The 21,437-nt window shown below is 51.0% G+C and overlaps 1 protein-coding gene across 1 annotated transcript; it reads right to left on the reverse strand.

Annotated features, from left to right (window-relative positions):
- Positions 1–13,724: 13,724 nt before the first annotated feature.
- On the reverse strand, positions 13,725–15,209 carry LOC123154313 (putative serpin-Z12). The gene has a single exon (XM_044573099.1). It carries the CDS (start codon positions 15,180–15,182, stop codon positions 13,770–13,772), a length of 1,413 nt encoding a protein of 470 aa, XP_044429034.1. The 5' UTR covers positions 15,183–15,209; the 3' UTR covers positions 13,725–13,769.
- Positions 15,210–21,437: the final 6,228 nt, after the last annotated feature.

Genomic DNA, 21,437 nt, shown 5'->3' on the forward strand with positions numbered 1-21,437 from the left:
GACGGAAGCAGTCTTTCGTATAATCAGAGGGGAGGAAAGTGCGGCGTGTGTTAATGATACAGTACTTGTGCTTATTCCCAAGGTGATGAACCCCACTCTCCTTACCCAATTCCGGCCTATCAGTTTATGCAATGTCATTTACAAAATTGCCTCTAAGGTTGTTGCAAATAGGTTGAAAATTATCTTGCCTGACATCATATCAAAGGAGCAGTCCGCTTTTGTTCCAGGCCGGCTTATAACTGACGATATTATTTGTGCTTACGAGTGCTTACATTTTATGAAGAAGAGCAGGTCTAGGTCAAATAGCCATTGTGCTCTGAAATTGGACATGATGAAAGCATATGACAGAGTGGAATGGGCGTATCTCAAAGCAATGATGATCAAGCTTGGTTTTGCTCAGCAGTGGGTGGACATTATCATGAGTATGATCAGTTCAGTCTCATTCCCAGTTTTATTTAATGGAGAGAAACTTGAGTCTTTTACACCATCACGAGGTATTCGACAAGGAGATCCAATATCCCCCTATCTCTTCTTGATAGCAGTACAGGGCCTTTCGTGCCTACTTAAAACCAGTTCTTAGTCATTTGTGTTGGGTGGGATCAAGGTGGCAACTTCAGCTCCAGCCGTAAACCACCTCCTATTCGCGGATGATAGCCTGTTGTTGTTCAAGTCGAGTAATGAAGGGGCTGTAGCGGTTTCAAACCTATTGGATGTTTATTGTAAGGCTTCAGGGCAGAAAATCAATCATGATAAATCGTCAATATTTTTTAGTAAGGGATGTCCACAATAGCTGAGAGAGAGCATTAAGTCAACTCTGAATGTTCAGAATGAGTCGTTAAATGAGCGCTACTTGGGTATGCCAACCGATGTCGGCCAGTCAAAGATGGATACTTTCAGGTACCTGAGAGACCGGGTGTGGGAGAAGGTTAAGGGATGGATGGAGAAGCTTCTGTCGGCAGGAAGAAAGGAGGTTCTAATTAAGGCAGTGGCACAAGCACTGCCAGTTTACTCTATGGCCTGTTTCAGAATTCCAAGGGGACGTGAGAACATATCCTCCATTATTCGCCAAGTTTGGTGGGGGAGTAAGGCCGGAAAATGAAAACCAGCTTGGGTGGCATGGGATACTATGACACGGCCGAAGCACCTCGGGGGACTTGGCTTCAGGGATATGGAGATTTTTAACCTAGCTTTGCTCGCAAGGCAGGCATGGAGAGTATTGACAGAACCAACAACGCTGAGTGCACGAATTTTGAAGGCCTCATATTTCCCCGAGACATCCATTCTGGAGGCAGAGCTTGGAAGTCGGCCCTCGCAAATCTGGCGAGCTATCTTGGACGGGAGGGATATGCTAAATCTGGGTATAGTCCGGCGAATTGGCAATGGGCAAACTACTGAAGTCTGGACACAAAACTGGATTCCAAGATCAGGAATGATGAGACCGGTGTCGCCGTTAATACAGAATCCGCCGCGCCTAGTGGCGGATTATATCAATGCCCAGGAGGCCACTTGGAATGAACAACTGGTTCGGACTGTCTTTTTGCCTGTTTATGCAGAAGGAATATCATCTATACCTCTATGCACACACAACATGGAAGATTTCTGGGCATGGAGTGGTGAGAAGAAGGGTAATTTTTCTATAAAATCTGCCTATAGACTGAGTGTACAAGCAAGGCTAGAGGGAGAGCATGGAAGTGGTGATAACGCATCAGCATCGGGCAACACGGATAGCGACTGGACTAAGTTATGGAAGACGGATGTGCCATCGAAGGTGAAGCTGTTTTTATGGCGTTTTGCACGCAGCTCTATCCCAACAGCGGAACTACTCCACCATAGAAACATGTCGACTACTTCTACATGTGTGTTTTGCGGTGCCAGAGATTCATGGAGACATGCTTTGCTTGAGTGCGCGATGGCAAGCAGCGTGTGGGCACTATCTGACGATTCTCTTGTTGAACAGATGAGCCAGCATGATGGTGAGGATGCAAGGGAATGGATTTTTGCTCTGAAGAATACTCTCTCGCATGAACGTTTTGTACGTATGACGGTTACCTTGTGGGCAGTGTGGGCAGCTAGAAGGAAAGCTATATATGAGGATATATTCCAGAGTCCGCATGCAACACACACATTCATTAACTCGTTCTTGAGCGATCTTCAAGTGATCAAGAACGTGTCCAATACTGTTGTGTAGGCCAGAACGGCACGACCAACTCATTGGTTACAGCCGCCGTTGGGCACATCTAAAATTAATGTTGATGCAGCCTGCATGGAGAGTTCAAGTGTTGGTGCGGTAGCAGCAGTGTGCAGAAGCAGGGAAGGTATCTTTCTCGGTGCGTCCACTGTCGTGTTCAAGGGCATCTCTGACCCTACGACACTGGAAGCAATGGGAGTCAGGGAATCGATGGCACTAGCAGAGGATCTCCAGTTACAAGCGATTCATGTGGCGACGGATTGCATGGAAGTGGTGAACGATGTCAAGCAGAAGAGTAACCCGGTCTATGGGGCCATTATACATGAGATCATAGAGTACTCTAGTAGCTTTAATTCTTGCATTTTGTTCATGAGTTTAGGAGCTCGAATGTCGAGGCTCACAATCTAGTGAAGCATGCTTTGGGACTGGGGTTTGGTCGCCATGTCTGGTTAGGCCACCCCGGTGATCTTACTTTCATCCCTGTAAACATTGTGACGGTCTAATAAAAGCTTCGCTTGATTGTCTCAAAAAAATCCGGGTTCCAGCTGCATGTCAACAATCCTTGTTTGGGTGACAAGCTCTAAGCCTCTAACAGACATGGATGCGCACCTTTAGACTCCCGTGTCGCTCCCCGCAGCGGCTCGGGAGAACCCTATATCGCCGCTGCTGGCCACCTACCCACCCCTTCTTACCTCCCTTGCCGCCGCCGGAGTGCGTCGCCGGGCAAAGCCCGTGCGGCATCGGCGGCGGCGGGGTCTTCTCCGTCTCGTGAGGTGCACGAGCTGCGCGGGGGCGGCTCGGCCACGGGGATGTGGATCTCGATGAGGCGTCGTCGGGTTCCTGCCTGGCGGGCGACGCAGTCGTCGGCGTGCGCGTAGGGAGGGCGCGTCCTTGCTGTGCCTTGGCGCGACCGCCGGCCCACGAGGTGGAGGGGGAGTGCAGCGGGGTGGCGCGGATCCGGCGCGGCCGCCGGCGCGCGAGGTGGAGGGAGGACTGCAGCAGGGCGGCATGGATCTGGCGTGGCCACCGAAGAGCGAGGTGGAGAGAGGTGTGCAGCGAGTTGGCGCAAATCTAGCGCGGCCGTGTTGAGCCCGTGTGGGGAAGGCCAATGTGCTCGTCAGTTCGCCGGTCGTCCGCAACTGCTAGCTGCGTTTCGCGCCATGATGCGGTTGCGGTTCGCGCTCGGCGCAGTTGGCGGTGTAGTTGGGTGGCCGCAGTCTGTTTCGGGGCGGCGAGTGCGCTTGTTGTTCTCTGCGCGGGAGAAGTTGTGGGAGATGAATGGCATCCTTGCTCAGTGTTACATTCTCTTGATGGTGGTTCGGTAAGCTCGACGCTGCTTCAGGTGGGAGGACGAGATAGTGGTGGCTGGAGGGAGAGGAATGGCCTCGCTGCGGTTGTTGCATCCTTCGTCGGGAGAGGAATGGTCGGCAGGCGTTGCATTCTCGAGGAGACGAATGGCGTCGTGTTTGGTTGCATCCTTCTGATGGGAGACGAATGGCGATGTTGGGGGTTGCATCCTCCGTCCAGTGGGGGCCGTGGATGCTAGGTTGGAAGCACGTCGAGCTTACCGGGGAGGTGCGGTTGGCCGTGGAGGCAGGTGTAGTGGTTAGTGTTGGGAAACGTAGCAGAAATTCAAAATTTTCTACGCATCAACAAGATCAATCTATGGAGTAATCTAGCAACGAAGGGAAGGAGAGTGCATCTACATACCCTTGTAGATCGCTAAGCGGAAGCGTTCAAGTGAACGGGGTTGATGGAGTCGTACTCGTCGGGATCCAAATCACCGATGATCCTAGTGCCGAACGGATGGCACCTCCGTGTTCAACACACGTACAGCCTGGTGACGTCTCCTACGCCTTGATACAGCAAGGGGAGAAGGAGAGGTTGGGAAAGACTCCATCCAGCAGCAGCACGACGGCGTGGTGGTGGTGGAGGAGCGTGGTACTCCAGCGGGGCTTCGCAAAGCACCGCGGGAGAGGAGTAGGGAGAGAGGCAGGGCTGCGCCATGGAGAGGTCAAAACTCCTGTGTTGGCAGCCCCAAAGTCCTCAAGTATATATAGGGGAGAGGTAGGGGGTGCACCCCCTTTAGGGTTTCCACCCCAAGGGGTGCGGCAGCCGCAAACCCATCTAGGGTGGCGGCCAAGGGGGGGGGAGAGGGGAAACTTGCCCCCCAAGCTAGGTGGAGGCGCCCCCTCCCCAAACCCTAGGCGCCTTGGGCCCTTCTGGGGGGGCGCACCAGCCCACCTGGGGCTGGTCCCCTCCCACACTTGGCCCATGCAGCCCTCCAGGGCTGGTGGCCCCACTTTGTGGACCACCGGGACCCTCCCGGTGGTCCCGGTACATTACCGATAAAACCCGAAACTTTTCTGGCGACCAAAACAGGACTTCCCATATATAAATCTTTACCTCCGGACCATTCCGGAACTCCTCATGACATCCGGGATCTTATCCGGGACTCCAAACAACATTCGGTAACCACGTATATCTATTCCCTATAACCCTAGCGTCATCGAACCTTAAGTGTGTAGACCCTACGGGTTCGGGAACCATGCAGACATGACCGAGACAACTCTCCGGCCAATAACCAACAGCGGGATCTAGATACCCATGTTGGCTCCCACATATTCCACGATGATCTCATCGGATGAACCACGATGTCAAGGATTCAATCAATCCCGTATTCAATTCCCTTTGTCTAGCGGTACGATACTTGCCCGAGATTCGATCGTCGGTATCCCGATACCTTGTTCAATCTCGTTACCGGCAAGTCTCTTTACTCGTTCCGTAACACATCATCCCGTGATCAACTCCTTGATCACATTGTGCACATTATGATGATGTCCTACCGAGTGGGCCTAGAGATACCTCTCCGTTTACACGGAGTGACAAATCCCAGTCTCGATTCGTGCCAACCCAACAGACACTTTTGGAGATACCTGTAGTGAACCTTTATAGCCACCCAGTTACGTTGTGACGTTTGGCACACCCAAAGCACTCCTACGGTATCCGGGAGTTGCACAATCTCATGGTCTAAGGAAATGATACTTGACACTAGAAAAGCTTTAGCATACGAACTACACGATCTTTGTGCTAGGCTTAGGATTGGGTCTTGTCCATCACATCATTCTCCTAATGATGTGATCCCGTTATCAACGACATCCAATGTCCATGGTCAGGAAACCGTAACCATCTATTGATCAACGAGACTAGAGGCTTACTAGGGACATGGTGTTGTCTATGTATCCACACATGTATCTGAGTTTCCTATCAATACAATTCTAGCATGGATAATAAACGATTATCATGAACAATTAAATATATAATAATAACCAATTTATTATTGCCTCTAGGGCATATTTCCAACAGTCTCCCACTTGCACTAGAGTCAATAATCTAGTTCACATCACCATGTGATTAACACTCACAGGTCACATCGCCATGTGACCAACATCCAAGAGTCTAGTAGACTCAATGATCTAGTTCACATCACTATGTGATAAACACTCAAAGAGTTCTGGGTTTGATCATGTTATGCCTGTGAGAGAGGTTGTAGTCAACGGGTCTTGCCATATTCAAATCCCTATGTATTTCGCAAAACTTTATATCGTAGATGCTGCTGCCACGTTCCACTTGGAGCTATTCCAAATTGTTGCTCCATTATACGTATCCGGTATCTCTACTCAGAGCTATCCGGATAGGTGTTAAGCTTGCATCGACGTAACTCTTTACGTCGAACTCTTTATCACCTCCATAAACGAGAAACATTTCCTTATTCCTCTAAGGATAATTTTGATCGCTATCTGGTGATCTACTCCTAGATCACCTTTGTACCCTCTTGCCAGACATGTGGCAAGGCACACATGAGGTGCGGTACTTCAGCATGGCATACCGTATAGAGCCTATGACAAAGGCATAGGGGACGACCTTCGTCCTTTCTCTTTCTTATGCCGTGGTCAAGCTTTGAGTCTTACTCAACTTCACACCTTACAACTCAGGTAAGAACCCCTTCTTTGACTGATCTATTTTGAACTCCTTCAAAAACATGTCAAGGTGTGCGTTCTTTGAAAGTATCATCAGGCATCTTGATCTATCTCTATAGATCTTGATGCCCAATATGTAAGCAGTTTTATCCAGGTCTTCCTTTGAAAATCACTCTTCAAACAACCGTTTATGCTTTCCAGAAATTCTACATTATTTCGGATCAACAATATGTCATCCACATATACTTATCAGAAATGTTGTAGTGCTCCCACTGACTTTCTTGTAAATACAAGTTTCTAGCAAACATTGTATAAACCTAAAAGCTTTGATCACTCTATCAAAGCATATATTTTGACTCCGAGATGCTTGCTCTAGTCCATAGAAGGATCGCTGGAGCCAGCATACCTTTTAGCATCCTTAGGATCGTCAAAACCTTTTATTGTATCACATACAACTTTTCTTATGAAAACTGGTAAGAAAACTTGTTTTGACATCCATCTGTAAGATTTCATAATTGAAAAATACAGCTAATGCTAACATGATTCCGACGGACTTAAGCATCGCTACGGGTGAGAAATTCTCATCGTAGTCAACTCCTTGAACTTGTGAAAAGACTCTTTCCCACAAGTCGAGCTTCATAGATGGTAACATTACCGCCCACGTCCGTCTTCTTCTTAAAGACCCATTTTATCTCAGTGGCTTGCCGATCATCGGGCAAGTCCACCAAAGTCCATACTTTGTTTTGATACATGGATCCTATCTCGGATTCCATGGCTTCTAACCATTTGTCGGAATACGGGCCCACCATCGCTTCTCCATAGCTCGTAGGTTCATTGTTGTCTAACAACATGATATCTAAGACAGGATTACCGTACCACGTAGGAGTAGTACATATCCTTGTCGACCTACGAGGTTCGATAGCAACTTGATCCGAAGCTTCATGATCACTATCATTAACTTCCTCTTCAACATACGTAGGCTCCATAGAAAACATCTTTCTGTGTTGCATCACTCTCTGGTTGAAGTAAAGGTTCGACAACCTCATCAAGTTCTATCTTCCTCCCACTCAATTCTTTCGAGAGAAACTCCTTCTCGAGAAAGGGCCCGTTCTTAGTGACAAAAAATTTGTCCTCGGATATGAGATAGAAGGTATACCCTACTGTCACCTTTGGGTATCCTATGAAGATGTGTTTGTCCGCTTTGGGTTCGAGCTTCTCCAGCTAAAGCCCTAAGCATCGCATCCCCAAACATTAAGAAACAACAACTTTGGTTTCTTGCCAAACCAATGTTCATATGACGTCGTCTCAACGGACTTAGATGGTGTCCTATCTAAAGTGAATGCAGCTGTCTCTAACGCATAACCTCAAAATGAAAACGGTAGATTGGTAAGAGACATCATAGATCGCACCATATCTCATAGGGTTTGATTACGACGTCCGGACACACCATTACCTTGTGGTGTTCCAGGTGGCTTCAACTGTGAAACAATTCCACAATGTATTAAGTGATTGCCAAACTCATAACTCAGAAAATCCCCTTTTGATCAGATCGTAGGAACATGATCTTATTGTTATGATGATTCTTAACTTCACTCTGAAATCGCTTGAACTTTTCAAACGTTTCAGACTTGTGCTTCATTAAGTAAATATACCTATATCTACTCAAATCGTCAATGAAGATGAGAAAATAGCGATATCCACCACACGCTCCAATTCTCATTGGATCACACACATCTTCATGTATGATTTTCAACAAGTCACTTGCCCGTTTCATTGTACCTGAAAACGGGGTCTTAGTCATCCTGCCCATGAGGCATGGCTCGCATGTGTCAAGCGATTCAAAATCAAGTGACTCCAAACATCCATCGATATGGAGTTTCTTCATGCATCTTACGCCAATATGACCTAAGCGGCAGTGCCACAAGAAAGTGGTACTATCATTATTAACTCTACATCTTTTGGCGTGAACATGTGTATTGTCACGACCGAGATTCAATGAACCATTCACATAGGGTGCATGACCATGAAAGGTATCATTCATGTAAACAGAATAACCATTATTCTCTAACTTAAATGAATGATCGTATTGCAATGAACATGATCTAATCATATTCATGCTCAACGTAGACACCTGATAACATTTATCTAGGTTCAATACTAATCCCGAAGGCAGATGGAGCGTGCGATGGTGATCTCATCAACTTTGGAAACACTTCCAACACACATCGTCACCTCGCCCTTAGCCAGTCTCCGTTTAGTCCGTAGCTTTTGCTTCAAGTCACCAGTAATAGCAACTGAACCGGTATCCAATACCCAGGTGCTACCAGGAGTACTAGCGAGGTACACATTAATAGCACGTATATACTTTGTTGAAGTTGCCAGCCTTCTTATCTACCATGCATTTGGGGTAATTCCACTACCAGTGACTGTTCCCCTTACAATATAAGCACTTAGTCTTGGGTTTGGGTTCAACCTTGGGTTCCTTCACTGGAGCGGCAACTGGTTTGCCATCCATGAAGTTTCCCTTCTAGCGCTTGCCCTTCTTGAAACCAGTGGTCTTGTTAAACCATCAACACTTGATGCTCCTTCTTGATTTCTACCCTTTACGGTCTTAAGCACCGCGAACAGCTCCGGGATCAACTCCATCCCTTGCATGTCATAGTTCATCACGAAGATCTAGTAGCTTAGTGATAGTGGCTAGAGAACTCTATCAATCACTATCTTATCTGGAAGTTTAACTCCCACTTGATTTAAGTGATTGTAGCACCCAGACATTCTGAGCACATGCTCACTAGCTGAGCTATTCTCCTCCATCTTGTTGGCTAAAGAACTTGTCAGAGGTCTCACACCTCTCAACACGGGCATGAGCCTGAAATCCCAATTTCAGCTCTTGGAACATCTCATATGTTCTATGGCGTTTAAAACGTCATTGGAATCCCGATTCTAAGCCGTAAAGTATGGTGCACTAAACTATCAAGTAGTCATCAGGACGTGTCTGTCAGGTGTTCACAACATGCACAGACGACGTTGTAGGGGTTTGCACATCGAGCGGTGCATCAAAGACGTAAGCCTTCTGTGTAGCAGTGAGGACACTCCTCGGACTACGGACCCAGTCCGCATCATTGCTTACAATATCTTTCAACTTAATCTTTCTCTAGGAACGTATTGAAACAGGGAGCTACAACGTGAGCTATTTATCTACAACATATTTGCAAAGACAATTTAGACTATGTTCATGATAATTGAGTTCATCTAATGAACTCCTACTCAGATAGACATCCCTCTAGTCATCTAAGTGAAACATGATCCGAGTCAACTAGGTCGTGTCCGATCATCAGGTGAGACGGAGTAGTCAACATCGGTGAACATCTTCATGTTGATCGTATCTTCTATATGACTCATGCTCGACCTTTCGGTCTTCTGTGTTCCGAGGCCATGTCTGTACATGCTAGGCTCGTCAAGTCAACCTAAGTGTTTTTGCTGTTTAAATCTGGCTTACACCCGTTGTATTCGAACGTTAGAATCTATCACACCCGATCATCATGTGGTGCTTCGAAACAACGAACCTTCGCAATGGTGCACAGTTAGGGGGAACACCTTTCTTGAAATTTTAGTGAGGGATCATCTTATTTAAGCTACCGTCGTTCTAAGCAAATAAGATGTAAAACATGATAAACATCACATGCAATCAAATAGTGACATGATATGGCGAATATCATTTTGCTCCTCTCGATCTCCATCTTCGGGGCTCCATGATCATCGTTGTCACTGGCATGACACCATGATCTCCATCATCATGATCTCCATCATTGTGTCTTCTTGAAGTTGTCTCGTCATCTATTACTTCTACTACTATGGCTAACGCTTTAGCAATAAAGTAAAGTAATTACATGACATTTATGTTAACACGCAGGTCATAAATAAATAAAGACAACTCTTATGGCTCCTGCCGGTTGTCATACTCATCGACATGCAAGTCGTGATTCCTATTACAAGATCATGATTAATCTCATACATCACATATATCATTCACCACATCCTTTTGGCCATATCACATCACAAGGCATATGCTGCAAAAACAAGTTAGACGTCCTCTAATTGTAGTTGCAAGTTTTTACGTGGCTGCTATAGGTTTCTAGCAAGAACGTTTCTTACCTACACCAAAACCACAACATGATATGCCAATTTCTATTTACCCTTCATAAGGACCCTTTTCATCGAATCCGATCCGACTAAAGTGGGAGAGACAAACACCCGCCAGCCACCTTATGCAACTAGTGCATGTCAGTCGGTGGAACCAGTCTCACGTAAGAGTACGTGTAAGGTCGGTCCGGGCTGCTTCATCCCACGATCCCGCCGAATCAAGATAAGACTAGTAACGGCAAGTAAATTGACAATATCGACGCCCACAACTGCTTTGTGTTCTACTCGTGCATAGAAACTACGCATAGACCTAGCTCATGATGCCACTGTTGGGGAACGTAGCAGAAATTCAAAATTTTCTATGCATCACCAAGATCAATCTATGGAGTAATCTAGCAACGAAGGGAAGGAGAGTGCATCTACATACCCTTGTAGATCGCTAAGCGGAAGCGTTCAAGTGAACGGGGTTGATGGAGTCGTACTCGTCGTGATCCAAATCACCGATGATCCTAGTGCTGAACGGACGGCACCTCCGTGTTCAACACACGTATAGCCCGGTGACGTCTCCTATGCCTTGATCCAGCAAGGGGAGAAGGGGAGGTTGGGGAAGACTCCATCCAGCAGTAGCACGACGGCGTGGTGGTGGTGGAGGAGCGTGGCACTCCAGCAGGGCTTCGCCAAGCACCGCGGGAGAGGAGTAGGGAGAGAGGCAGGGCTGCGCCATGGAGAGGTCAAAACTCCTGTGTTGGCAGCCCCAAAGTCCTCAAGTATATATAGGGGAGAGGGAGGGGGTGCGCCCCCTTTAGGGTTTCCACCCCAAGGGGTGCGGCAGCCCCAAACCCATCTAGGGTGGCGGCCAAGGGGGGGAGAGGGGAAACTTGCCCCCCAAGCTAGGTGGAGGCGCCCCCTCCCCAAACCCTAGGCGCCTTGGGCCCTTGTGGGGGGGCGCACCAGCCCACCTGGGGCTGGTCCCCTCCCACACTTGGCCCATGCAGCCCTCCAGGGCTGGTGGCCCCACTTGGTGGACCACCGGGACCCTCCCGGTGGTCCCGGTACATTACCGATAAAACCTGAAACTTTTCCGGCGACCAAAACAGGACTTCCCATATATAAATCTTTACCTCCGGACCATTCCGGAACTCCTCGTGACATCCGGGATCTTATCCGGGACTCCGAACAATATTCGGTAACCACGTATATCTATTCCCTATAACCCTAGCGTCATCGAACCTTAAGTGTGTAGACCCTACGGGTTCGGGAACCATGCAGACATGACCGAGACAACTCTCCGGCCAATAACAAATAGCGGGATCTAGATACCCATGTTGGCTCCCACATGTTCCACGATGATCTCATCGGATGAACCACGATGTCAAGGATTCAATCAATCCTGTATTCAATTCCCTTTGTCTAGCAGTACGATACTTGCCCGAGATTTGATCTTCGGTATCCCGATACCTTGTTCAATCTCGTTACCGGCAAGTCTCTTTACTCATTCCGTAACACATCATCCCGTGATCAACTCCTTGATCACATTGTGCACATTATGATGATGTCCTACCGAGTGGGCCCAGAGATACCTCTCCGTTTACACGGAGTGACAAATCCCAGTCTCAATTCGTGTCAACCCAACAGACACTTTCGGAGATACCTGTAGTGAACCTTTATAGCCACCCAGTTACGTTGTGACGTTTGGCACACCCAAAGCACTCCTACGGTATCCGGGAGTTGCACAATCTCATGGTCTAAGGAAATAATACTTGACATTAGAAAAGCTTTAGCATACGAACTACACGATCTTTGTGCTAGGCTTAGGATTGGGTCTTGTCCATCACATCATTCTCCTAATGATGTGATCCCGTTATCAACGACATCCAATGTCCATGGTCAGGAAACCGTAACCATCTATTGATCAATGAGCTAGTCAACTAGAGGCTTACTAGGGACATGGTGTTGTCTATGTATCCACACATGTATCTGAGTTTCCTATCAATACAATTCTAGCATGAATAATAAACGATTATCATGAACAATGAAATATATAATAATAACCAATTTATTATTGCCTCTAGGGCATATTTCCAACAGTTAGGTCTGTAGGCTGACCGGATCCTAGGCTCGGACTATGCAGGTGAGACTGCCGGCGAAAGTCGTACTCCGGTTGTGGCTGGAGTCGTCGATGGTGGCGCTTTCAGGCGTCGCTCCCTCGTTGGAGGCATCGATATAGCTGCTCTCACCTTGCCTTTCCCGACGTGCTCCGGGGGAAACCCTTGATCTAGTTTAGATCGAACGATGGCGGCGCTATTTAGGGTCGCGTTCTCTCTTGGGAGCATCATTTTGGAGGTGGATCCGGGCAGAGGGACCCGTGGCTCGTGTGGATGTGTGTGTTGTTTGCCGAAAGGCCTCGGTTGTATGGTTTTTGGGTCCGGTTTCCCTTATAAACTGGACCAACTCTTTTTCTCCTGGTCAATGAATTTGGTAGATCTACTACAAACATTCAAAACAATCCTTGTTTGGGAATGCACTCAAGGTATAAAATAGACCGGGATCATATAGTTCAGTGTGCTGATTTTAAGGATTCAAAATTCAGGGTTTGATTTAGCTTTTGTCTACAAGTTCAAGGTTTATTTTAGACTTTTCCCAACTTAGCAGCTGGCTGGAACCGAACGGAGCCTCGTCGTGGAGACGAGGGCCGCCGTCGGCATGCCGGTAGAGAGCCTCAAGCCGCCCCTCACCGGTCCTCCTCGCGCCACCGGCCGGCCAAGGCCCTACCGAGACGGATCTGAAAAGGACGCCAGATCCGCAGCCATCGGAGCCACTCATGCGCACGCAATCGCTACACCACCGGTCATGAAGGCTCCCAGCGCCGCCGCGCAGCAGGGGCGCCACCCTGACTGCCGCCCCCGGCCTTCCCGTATGAGACGCTGCCTCCGCATCACAGGGTCCGCTGCGGCGACCACCCGCCATGGACCTGCAGTGCAGGGCCCGCCGCCACTGCGGCCCTTGCCGGCGGCAACAGCGGCTGGCGTTGGAGCAGCAGGGAGGGACTGGCGGCTAGGGATCTGGGGCCCTTGACGCCGCCCGAGGGGAGGCGACGCGAGGGGAGGTCGCCTTGTGTACTAGATATTGATAAAACCTTCCAATCAGGTATAGTTTTCTGTTAATTTGATGTGATAGTCGGTAAAAGTAAATGGAATTATTTAGTGTCCATCCATGAACATAGCCTATTCACCATAAAGAATACAGAGCTTATTCACCAATGGGGTTTTGCAGGCCTAAACTTGTCCAACAGAAGTTTGTAGACGCGGGAACATAAATTAATCATGATGATCAGAAGAAACATAGGAGTACAGAACAATGTTGACATATCACACCACATTTCACGAAAATACACACGAGCAGGGTTCACCGGAATTCTTTATACCCACTCCCAAAGTCCAAATCCCAGAGTCAATTGCTCATTCAGCGAGGGGATTGATCACATGGCCAAGGAACAGCACAGCGCTGGTTTTCTCCTCAACAATGGCGAATAGGAAGGGCCGGTTCGCCACGAAATCCACCGGAGGCCGTGGCGCCCTTGCACTCTGAAAGATGACCACGGCCGTTGCTGCGGCGGCCACGGTGCCCAGCTCGTCCACCTCGATGGTGGCCTTATGGTACACGCCGGCAATGAAGAGCCCATCCCCGCCGCTCACCATGCCCGAGAAGTCGCCGCCTTCGAAAGCCCTGGTGACGCCGAGCTTCTGCATGTCCGACGACGCCTCGAACTCGAACGTGAACTTGAACTTCGGGACCATGAACCGCCCGACGGGAACCTGGACCGCCGGCGTGTGGCTCTTGAGGAACCCCGGCGTCGCGACCGCCTTGTCGTAGAGATCGGCGAGACCGAGAGCGGCGCCGCCGTCCGGGAGGAGGAGAAGCATGTAGAATGCTGCCTCGGCTCGCCGCCCCGCTTGGTCGCCGTCGTTCTTGTAGGGAAGCTTGAGGGCCCTGAAGCCCGGGTAGACGGCGACGTGCTGCTCGAACGGGAACCGGCCCGTCGTCATGAACGACGCGCGCACGATGGTGCCGTCTGGGACGTGGAACGGGGCGGTGAAGGTCGCCGACTGGTCGAACGGCTGAGACCACGTCCCGTTGAAGTAGAGCGCGTTGGCGAGGACGACCCGCGTGGACGAGCCGACCGAGCCGGGCGGGAGGACGTCGCGGATGCGCCCGTCCGTCGCGCCGGCGACGAAGGCGTTCACTCGCCGCCTCGCCTGCTCGGGGTCCGAGGAGAAATCCACGGATTCCGCGGTGGCAGCGTACCCCGACGCGGCTGTGGCCATGAACTCTGGCTCCAGCGCCTGCCCGCGGTCGACCCACACGCCGCACGCGAAGGACGTCTGGGTCAGGCCGTTGAGCCTGCCCGCCAGCTCCGTCGCCGCCGCGCCGTGCAGCTCGTCGAGCGACGCTGAGCCGAGGAACCCCAGGAGCTCCTCGCGCGTCTCGCCCCGCGTGCCGGCGGCCACCAGCGCGAGCGCCGCGTGGATGGACAGCGGCGAGACGATGAAGTTGCCTCCCCCGCCGGCCGCCGCCCGGACGCCGGCCTCCCTGGCGAGAGGCAGGCACGACGCCTTCCCGCCCGCGTGGCCGCCTACCGCCGCAGACACAGAGTGGCCACCCGGAGGCGCCTCGGTGAGCAAGGGGGCGCGTGCTTGCGTCTCTACATGGCTGGAACTGTAAGGGCGGTGGAGGTAGCTCTGGCCGCTGCAAGGGCAACGCTGAGCGCAGTCAAGCCGCGGGCGCCGGGAAGTCATCGTCCTGAATTCCACCTGCGACCGCCATGCGGCAAACAGCGTCAGGCAGAGGACGGCCTTCCACAAGGGCGACATCCAGATCGCCGATCTGCAGGGTGCAGACTAGCCAGTAGTTGACCTTTGAGCCCAGTGTCCGTCCATCGAGGCATCGACCCAGGTAGAGGTAGAAGAAGCATCTGTTTGGTGAATGGCAGGATAGGATCTCTCATCAATTCGATCTCAACTCTCAAGTAAATCAAGTGTGTAAACCAATAAAAACCACACATCAGTAAGCTCGTTTACTTAGAACTTCGAGGTTGCTCGCTAACGTGGCTGAATGAGTTTTATTTTATTTTATTTTATTTTAGAAAAGGAGGATGCACCCCCGATCTATGCATCTGGACGATGCATACGGTCACTTTATTAATTATTAAGCACAAAAGATCTTACAACGTAGTACATCAGTAAGCTTGAAGCCATCATCTAGGCAACATCTGTCGATACTCCTACCCCCTTGATGCAGTGGTGCCGAATGTCCGAACCTAATACCAAACAGACGTCGCACCAAATCCTAACATCTAATGCCGGATGCCCCATCCTAGCCACATACCAGGACTGGGTCACACGCCGGTCCGGCGCACTCACCGAGGTTGCCGCCGCCTTCTTCCACCGATCCATCTCCAGAGCAGGTACTGACGCACAAACCTTGCCAGGCCTGCCGTCGACGCCACCATGGCGCCAGACAGCTCGACCACCCTGCGCTCGTCCATCCAGCCGCATTCGTCGTCGATATGCAGCTGCACCATGCCGCCACCACTCGTCGTCAATGATGCGGTAGATACAACGCCGCACCACCTGGCAACCTCCACACCATCGCCACTGCTGGAGCTACTCGGAGCCCACCATCCACAACATCTCTCCCCTGAACAACAGTTCCTCCCAATCGGCGCCTCCATGAAGGATACGATGCGCAGGACGCCGCCGCCACCCAATCCAGACTAAATTTTGGACTTTCGTCCGGGAGGGGTTCGGGGGTGGATAGGGGGGACCTCGGCTTCGCCTCTAGGAAGGGTAACGGCGTCAAGTGACGTCGCCGATGCCGGGCCGAACACGCTGACCAAAGTTTCCTCCGGTCCCCATCCTATGCCACCAAACCTCCGTGGATCCGGCAAGCCACGATCCGAAACCCGCGAAGATGAAAGAGCCATGGGGCTCAACCCACCAGAAAGGAGGATCGAGAAGAACTCTTTGTAGATCTTCAGACGCCGAATCCAACGATCCGAGAAGGCCAGCGACGATCATCACCACCCCGCGGCGGCCAACGGAGTCCAAAGAAAGGATTCAGATGGATCCGATCTGGATCCGGCGGCACCCGCGACAACCGGTCAGGCCAACGCAGCCACCACCTCACGACACGCAGGTCGCCACCGCCGCGCCACGCACGACGCCGACGGGAGACCCGCCCGCCGCGCCGCCGAACCCCACGTTCGCCCGGCGTTTCTCTGGATCCCGCTGTCCCGCGCCAGCCAAGACGGAGAGGATGGGGAGAAGCCCCGCCGCCGCCCAGCCGATCAGGCTTCGCCCGGCGGCGCTATGGACGGCAGCGAGGAGGGGGAGAGGAGAAGGAGACTCGAGGGGCGGCGGCGAGGGTTTTCCCCCTGGGTCGCCCGCGGGGGCGACGCGAGAGGCGAGGGGCGAGAAGGAGGAGAGGAGGAGACTCGAGGGACGTGGCTGAATGAGTTGTCGGAATCTTTTACCATCTCCTCTGATTGTGATTCGTTGCCTGTACAGTGTACCGCACCACCTAGCTTGACCAGCGTGTGCCTGAATTTTTCTAAGCATGAGCTGATTCTGACTTTCTTACACCGTGTACAGTTTGTTCGTTACACCCTGGACTGTATCCGCTGTGGTGTATCTCAGTCTCATTTATAATATTCTCTTTGTTTATTTTTATAAAGCCTTGAAGACATTTCAGACAAAATGCAAAGTAGTTTATTTTCAGTTGTCTGAAACACTTATAAAAATGAACTGTGGGCGTAAGCCTACAGCACCGTCAGAAAAAGAAAATCAAAACCCGAGACATGTGAATCCACAAATTGGTTTGGAGTAGAATCATCGATGAAACAAACATTTCAGCAGTTAAATCGGTAGGGCCGGGTCCCCTTATCCCGGAAATGACTCCCGGAAATCACGCTCCCCCTCTCGGGAGGCGATCCCCGGGCGACTGGCCGCCGGTGCGCCTTCGCCACCGCCGGGGCCTTCCACCGCCCTTCCAACCAAGAGAGAGAGAGAGAGTGCCTATATCCCCACGGCACCGCGATCTCGAGGAGGACCCGCTGGGGCTCCAGGAGATCCGGAAGAGGATGGGAGTAGCGATCCGCTCGCTGGTTATTCGAACGAGGGCAGGAGTGTCATCCTCGGGGGGTTCGGAGAGATTTTGTGAGCCACGATCGAAGGAGATATTGGGGCGTGTACGCGAAGGGATGGACCGATTCCACAGGTCCATGGAAGGAAACAGATCAAGTTTAGAGGCAGCCAAGGGTGGATTGGATTGGAGCCAAAGGGATCAAGATCTGATCAGCAAATCCCCGGTTGCAGGGAAAGGATTGGGAATAAAGGAGAAGATTGAGAGTGGTCCAGATGTTGATTCAGAGAAAGAAAGGATTTGTGAGGCTTCGCTTCCTACCCCGACCCAGGAATGTGCAGATGGACAGATGGTGATTCTGACGGATCAGGGGGGTGTGAAAAAATGGAAGAGGATCTTGTGCCTGAGGAAAGAATTAGAGGGAGCCAGGTGGATGATTTGGGAGGGACCATACGCCTGTTGTTTCAGAAACACATCAAATTCACCCAAACCGGGGATCCTCCATACATGTGTGTAAGGACGGAATCAACCAAAAGGGATCTTATTCCTGGTATGAATCATGGTTGCGTGTATATAAAGACCTGCACAATACTGGGAGACTCCACATCACAACCGCAAGAACACCATACACCTACTCTTGAGCACGGGATGGAGAACACCAACGATCGCAAGATGAAGCAGCAGGCCACCGAGAGCAGGCTTGAGGTCGTCTCTTCGAACGGCGGCGAGCGCGGGGGCAGGAGAATGGAGCGAGGCTCCTCCTCGCATGGCGGGCAGGGGGGCAGTGCTCTGCCGGCTCCTCCCCCTGGCCCGGCAGCGGCGCCGGCGGCACGAAGGGGCACACCAACGATCGAACTCGACCTGACAAGGGCAAGGGCTGCCATGAGTACCCGCTGGCTCGCTGTGGGGTACTTCTTCTCCATGCTCCCCTTCAGCACGGCAGGCCTGTTTGGTGAACTGAAGAGAAAGTGGGGGTTGCGCGGACGGCTCAGCTACACGCCTCTCCGCAACAATCGCTTCATGCTCGAATTCGAGCGTGAGGGTGATCATCGGCATGTCCTGGAGAACAGCCCTTGGACACACCGTAAGGATGCATTCCTCATTGTTCCCTTTGATGGTCAGGGCAAGGCGTCGGACGTGCCGGTGAACGTCATGCCAATCTGGGCACGCATCTATGATGTACTACCTCTCATGCTCTCGGAGGAGATCGGATGGGCGCTGGGGGGCCTTTTGGGGAAAGTTCTGAGGGTAGATGCTGATAAGTTTGGGAACATTGTCACTGAATTTCTCCGTGTACGGGTAGAACATGATGCAAACACTCATCTCCTGCGTGAGATCAGTCCTAGAGAATTAGGGGTGGAGGAACAGTGGGACCTAGAGGTCAAGTATGAGAGAGCCCCCCGATTTTGTATGTACTGTGGGGATATAGGACATGGGAAGAGGGACTGCAGGCTGCCGATAGATGATCAAACAATGCGGTTCACAGGTGCGATGAGAGCATCGCCCTACAAATCAAGCAAGAACAAGGGAGGATTCGTGGTGCCGGATGCGTGCAGTGCCAGACGGTTCCTGCACTTTGGGTCCGAGCTGGATGGGGAGGCATGGACAGCACCGACCAAGTTGGCCTGGGAGAAACTTGGCAGGGACAAGAGGGTGGTGCACGCTCGCTCACAGGAGATGGTAAGGTACAGGGATATTTCTGATGATGTACTTCTTGACCCGGCTATACAAGCGGCGATCGCGGCGGTGAGCGCGCTCAGAGTGAGTGAAGTCCATGGACAGGACGATGCAAGTAAAACAAGCATCGGCGAGAACACCGCGACGGCCCCGGCACAACCCGCGCTGACCACGGTCTCTACTCCAACCATGGCCTGGGCTGGCGCGAACACTGTACCATCTACAACGCCGGTCACCGGGGCAGGGGGCGACATCGACAAAACCCCGCTCGCTCACACCATTGCGGGCGCAATGACCCCTCCCTATCCGCCAGGTTTTGGACCGGACACGGTCAAGGCCTCACTTGTCGCTGCTGCTGCTGTCATTCCAGGAGACACGGGGGCGAAAACAGAGAAGGTGCAGGTTTCATATGAAGCAGGCAAGGTGGATGGCTCGTCTGTCCAAGACAAAGAGAAGACGGTCCAGATCAGCGATACTGAGAAGACATAGGATACAGGGTTAAAGGTCAAAGCAAAGAGGTACATTAGTCAGTTCAAGGGAAGGAAAGGACCGGGGGATATGGACTCAGTGCTTGGCAAGAGAGCTACATGCGACATGGCTGCACCAGTTTTGGTCAATCCTAGTGAGTCTGTTGTAATAGGGGACATCTGTAAAAAACAGAGACGTGATGTAGAGGGAAAGGATGAGGGAGAGGCAGGGGTGTTAGGTGGAAAGGAAGCAACCGGTGAAGGGGCTACCGGGGAACTGGCGGGCGCGACAGAGAGCGCCCGTCAGGAGGAATGACGATCCTAAGCTGGAACTGCCGGGGCTTGGGCCACCCTGGTACGGTTCGGGAATTGGTGTGCCTAGTGCATACCCATCGCCCCTCTATTGTGTTCATCTCAGAGACACGACAGTGTGAAGAGAGCGTTAAATGAATAAGAGATAGAATAGGACTCAAGAATTGTATTACCCATGATGGGGTTGGCAAGGGTGCCGGCATCGCCCTCTTTTGGGACGATAGCGTTGAAATAAATCTGCTCTCTTATGGTTCGCGTTACATTGATGTTCATATCCGGGAATCCCCCAACAGCCCACTCTGGAGAGGTACTTTTGTGTATGGTGAGCCGCGTGCCCACGAGAGACATCATATGTGGAACCTAATCCGGAGAATAAAGCCTCGATCAGCAGAACCTTGGATGATGATTGGTGACTTCAATGAAACTATGTGGCAAGGAGAACACTTCTCTGCCACGAAGCGATCTGAACGGCACATGAGCAACTTCAGGGAAGTGTTGGGGTGGTGTGACCTATATGATCTGGGATACAGAGGGCCGGCATGGACCTTTGATAACAAACAAAAGGGGAAGGCAAATGTGAAGGCTCGACTAGACAGGGGAGTGGCATCAGTACAATGGATGGATATGTTCCCGCATGGTCAGATACAACATATTGTGACCTCGAGATCAGACCACTTCCCCTTGCTTCTCACTCTGGATAAGGTCCATATGTCGAACAGAAAGAAAAATTTCAGATACGAGATGATGTGGGAAAGAGTAAACACGTTGGAGCCAACTGTAAAGAAGGCGTGGAGTAAGGAAGGCACTGCAAGCACACTTGCAGGGGTGGCACAAAAACTGGGAGAGGTTCAGAAGTCGTTGATGACCTGGTCTAGAAAGGACTTTGGGTCTGTCACATGGAACATTAAAAAGAAACGACAGAAGCTAAAGGAGCTCACCGAGAAATCGAGGCAAGGAGAGAATGAGGAGTTGATCAAGCAAACAGGGGCTGAACTGGATGAACTACTACTGAGGGAGGAAATTATGTGGAGGCAACGCTCTCGGGCGACATGGATCAAAGAAGGGGATCAAAATACAAAGTTTTTTCATAAGAAAGCAACTTGGAGACAGAAGAAGAATGCTATAAAAAACTGAAAAATAATGATGGTGTATGGGTAGAGGAAAAAGAGGCTCTAAACAGACTGGCTACAGATTTCTTCAAGGACTTGTACACGAAGGAAGAGGGGGTTGCGCCTTTTGAACTGATTGATATGTTGCCACGCACAGTAGGCGAGGATATGAACAGGAACCTAACGAAGGAGTTCACGGAAAAAGAAATTAGTGACGCCCTTTTTCAGATTGGCCCACTCAAAGCGCCTGGTCCCGACGGCTTCCCCGCACGGTTCTTCCAACGAAACTGGGACACTCTAAAGAAAGATGTGATAGCCGCAGTGCAGAGGTTTTTTGCGGATGGCATTATGCCAGAGGGAATCAACGACACAGCCATTGTGCTCATCCCTAAAGGAAAGGATCCACAGAACTTAAGAGATT

This window comes from Triticum aestivum, chromosome 1A, assembly GCF_018294505.1.
Source record: "Triticum aestivum cultivar Chinese Spring chromosome 1A, IWGSC CS RefSeq v2.1, whole genome shotgun sequence".
NCBI classification, from domain to species: domain Eukaryota; kingdom Viridiplantae; phylum Streptophyta; class Magnoliopsida; order Poales; family Poaceae; genus Triticum; species Triticum aestivum.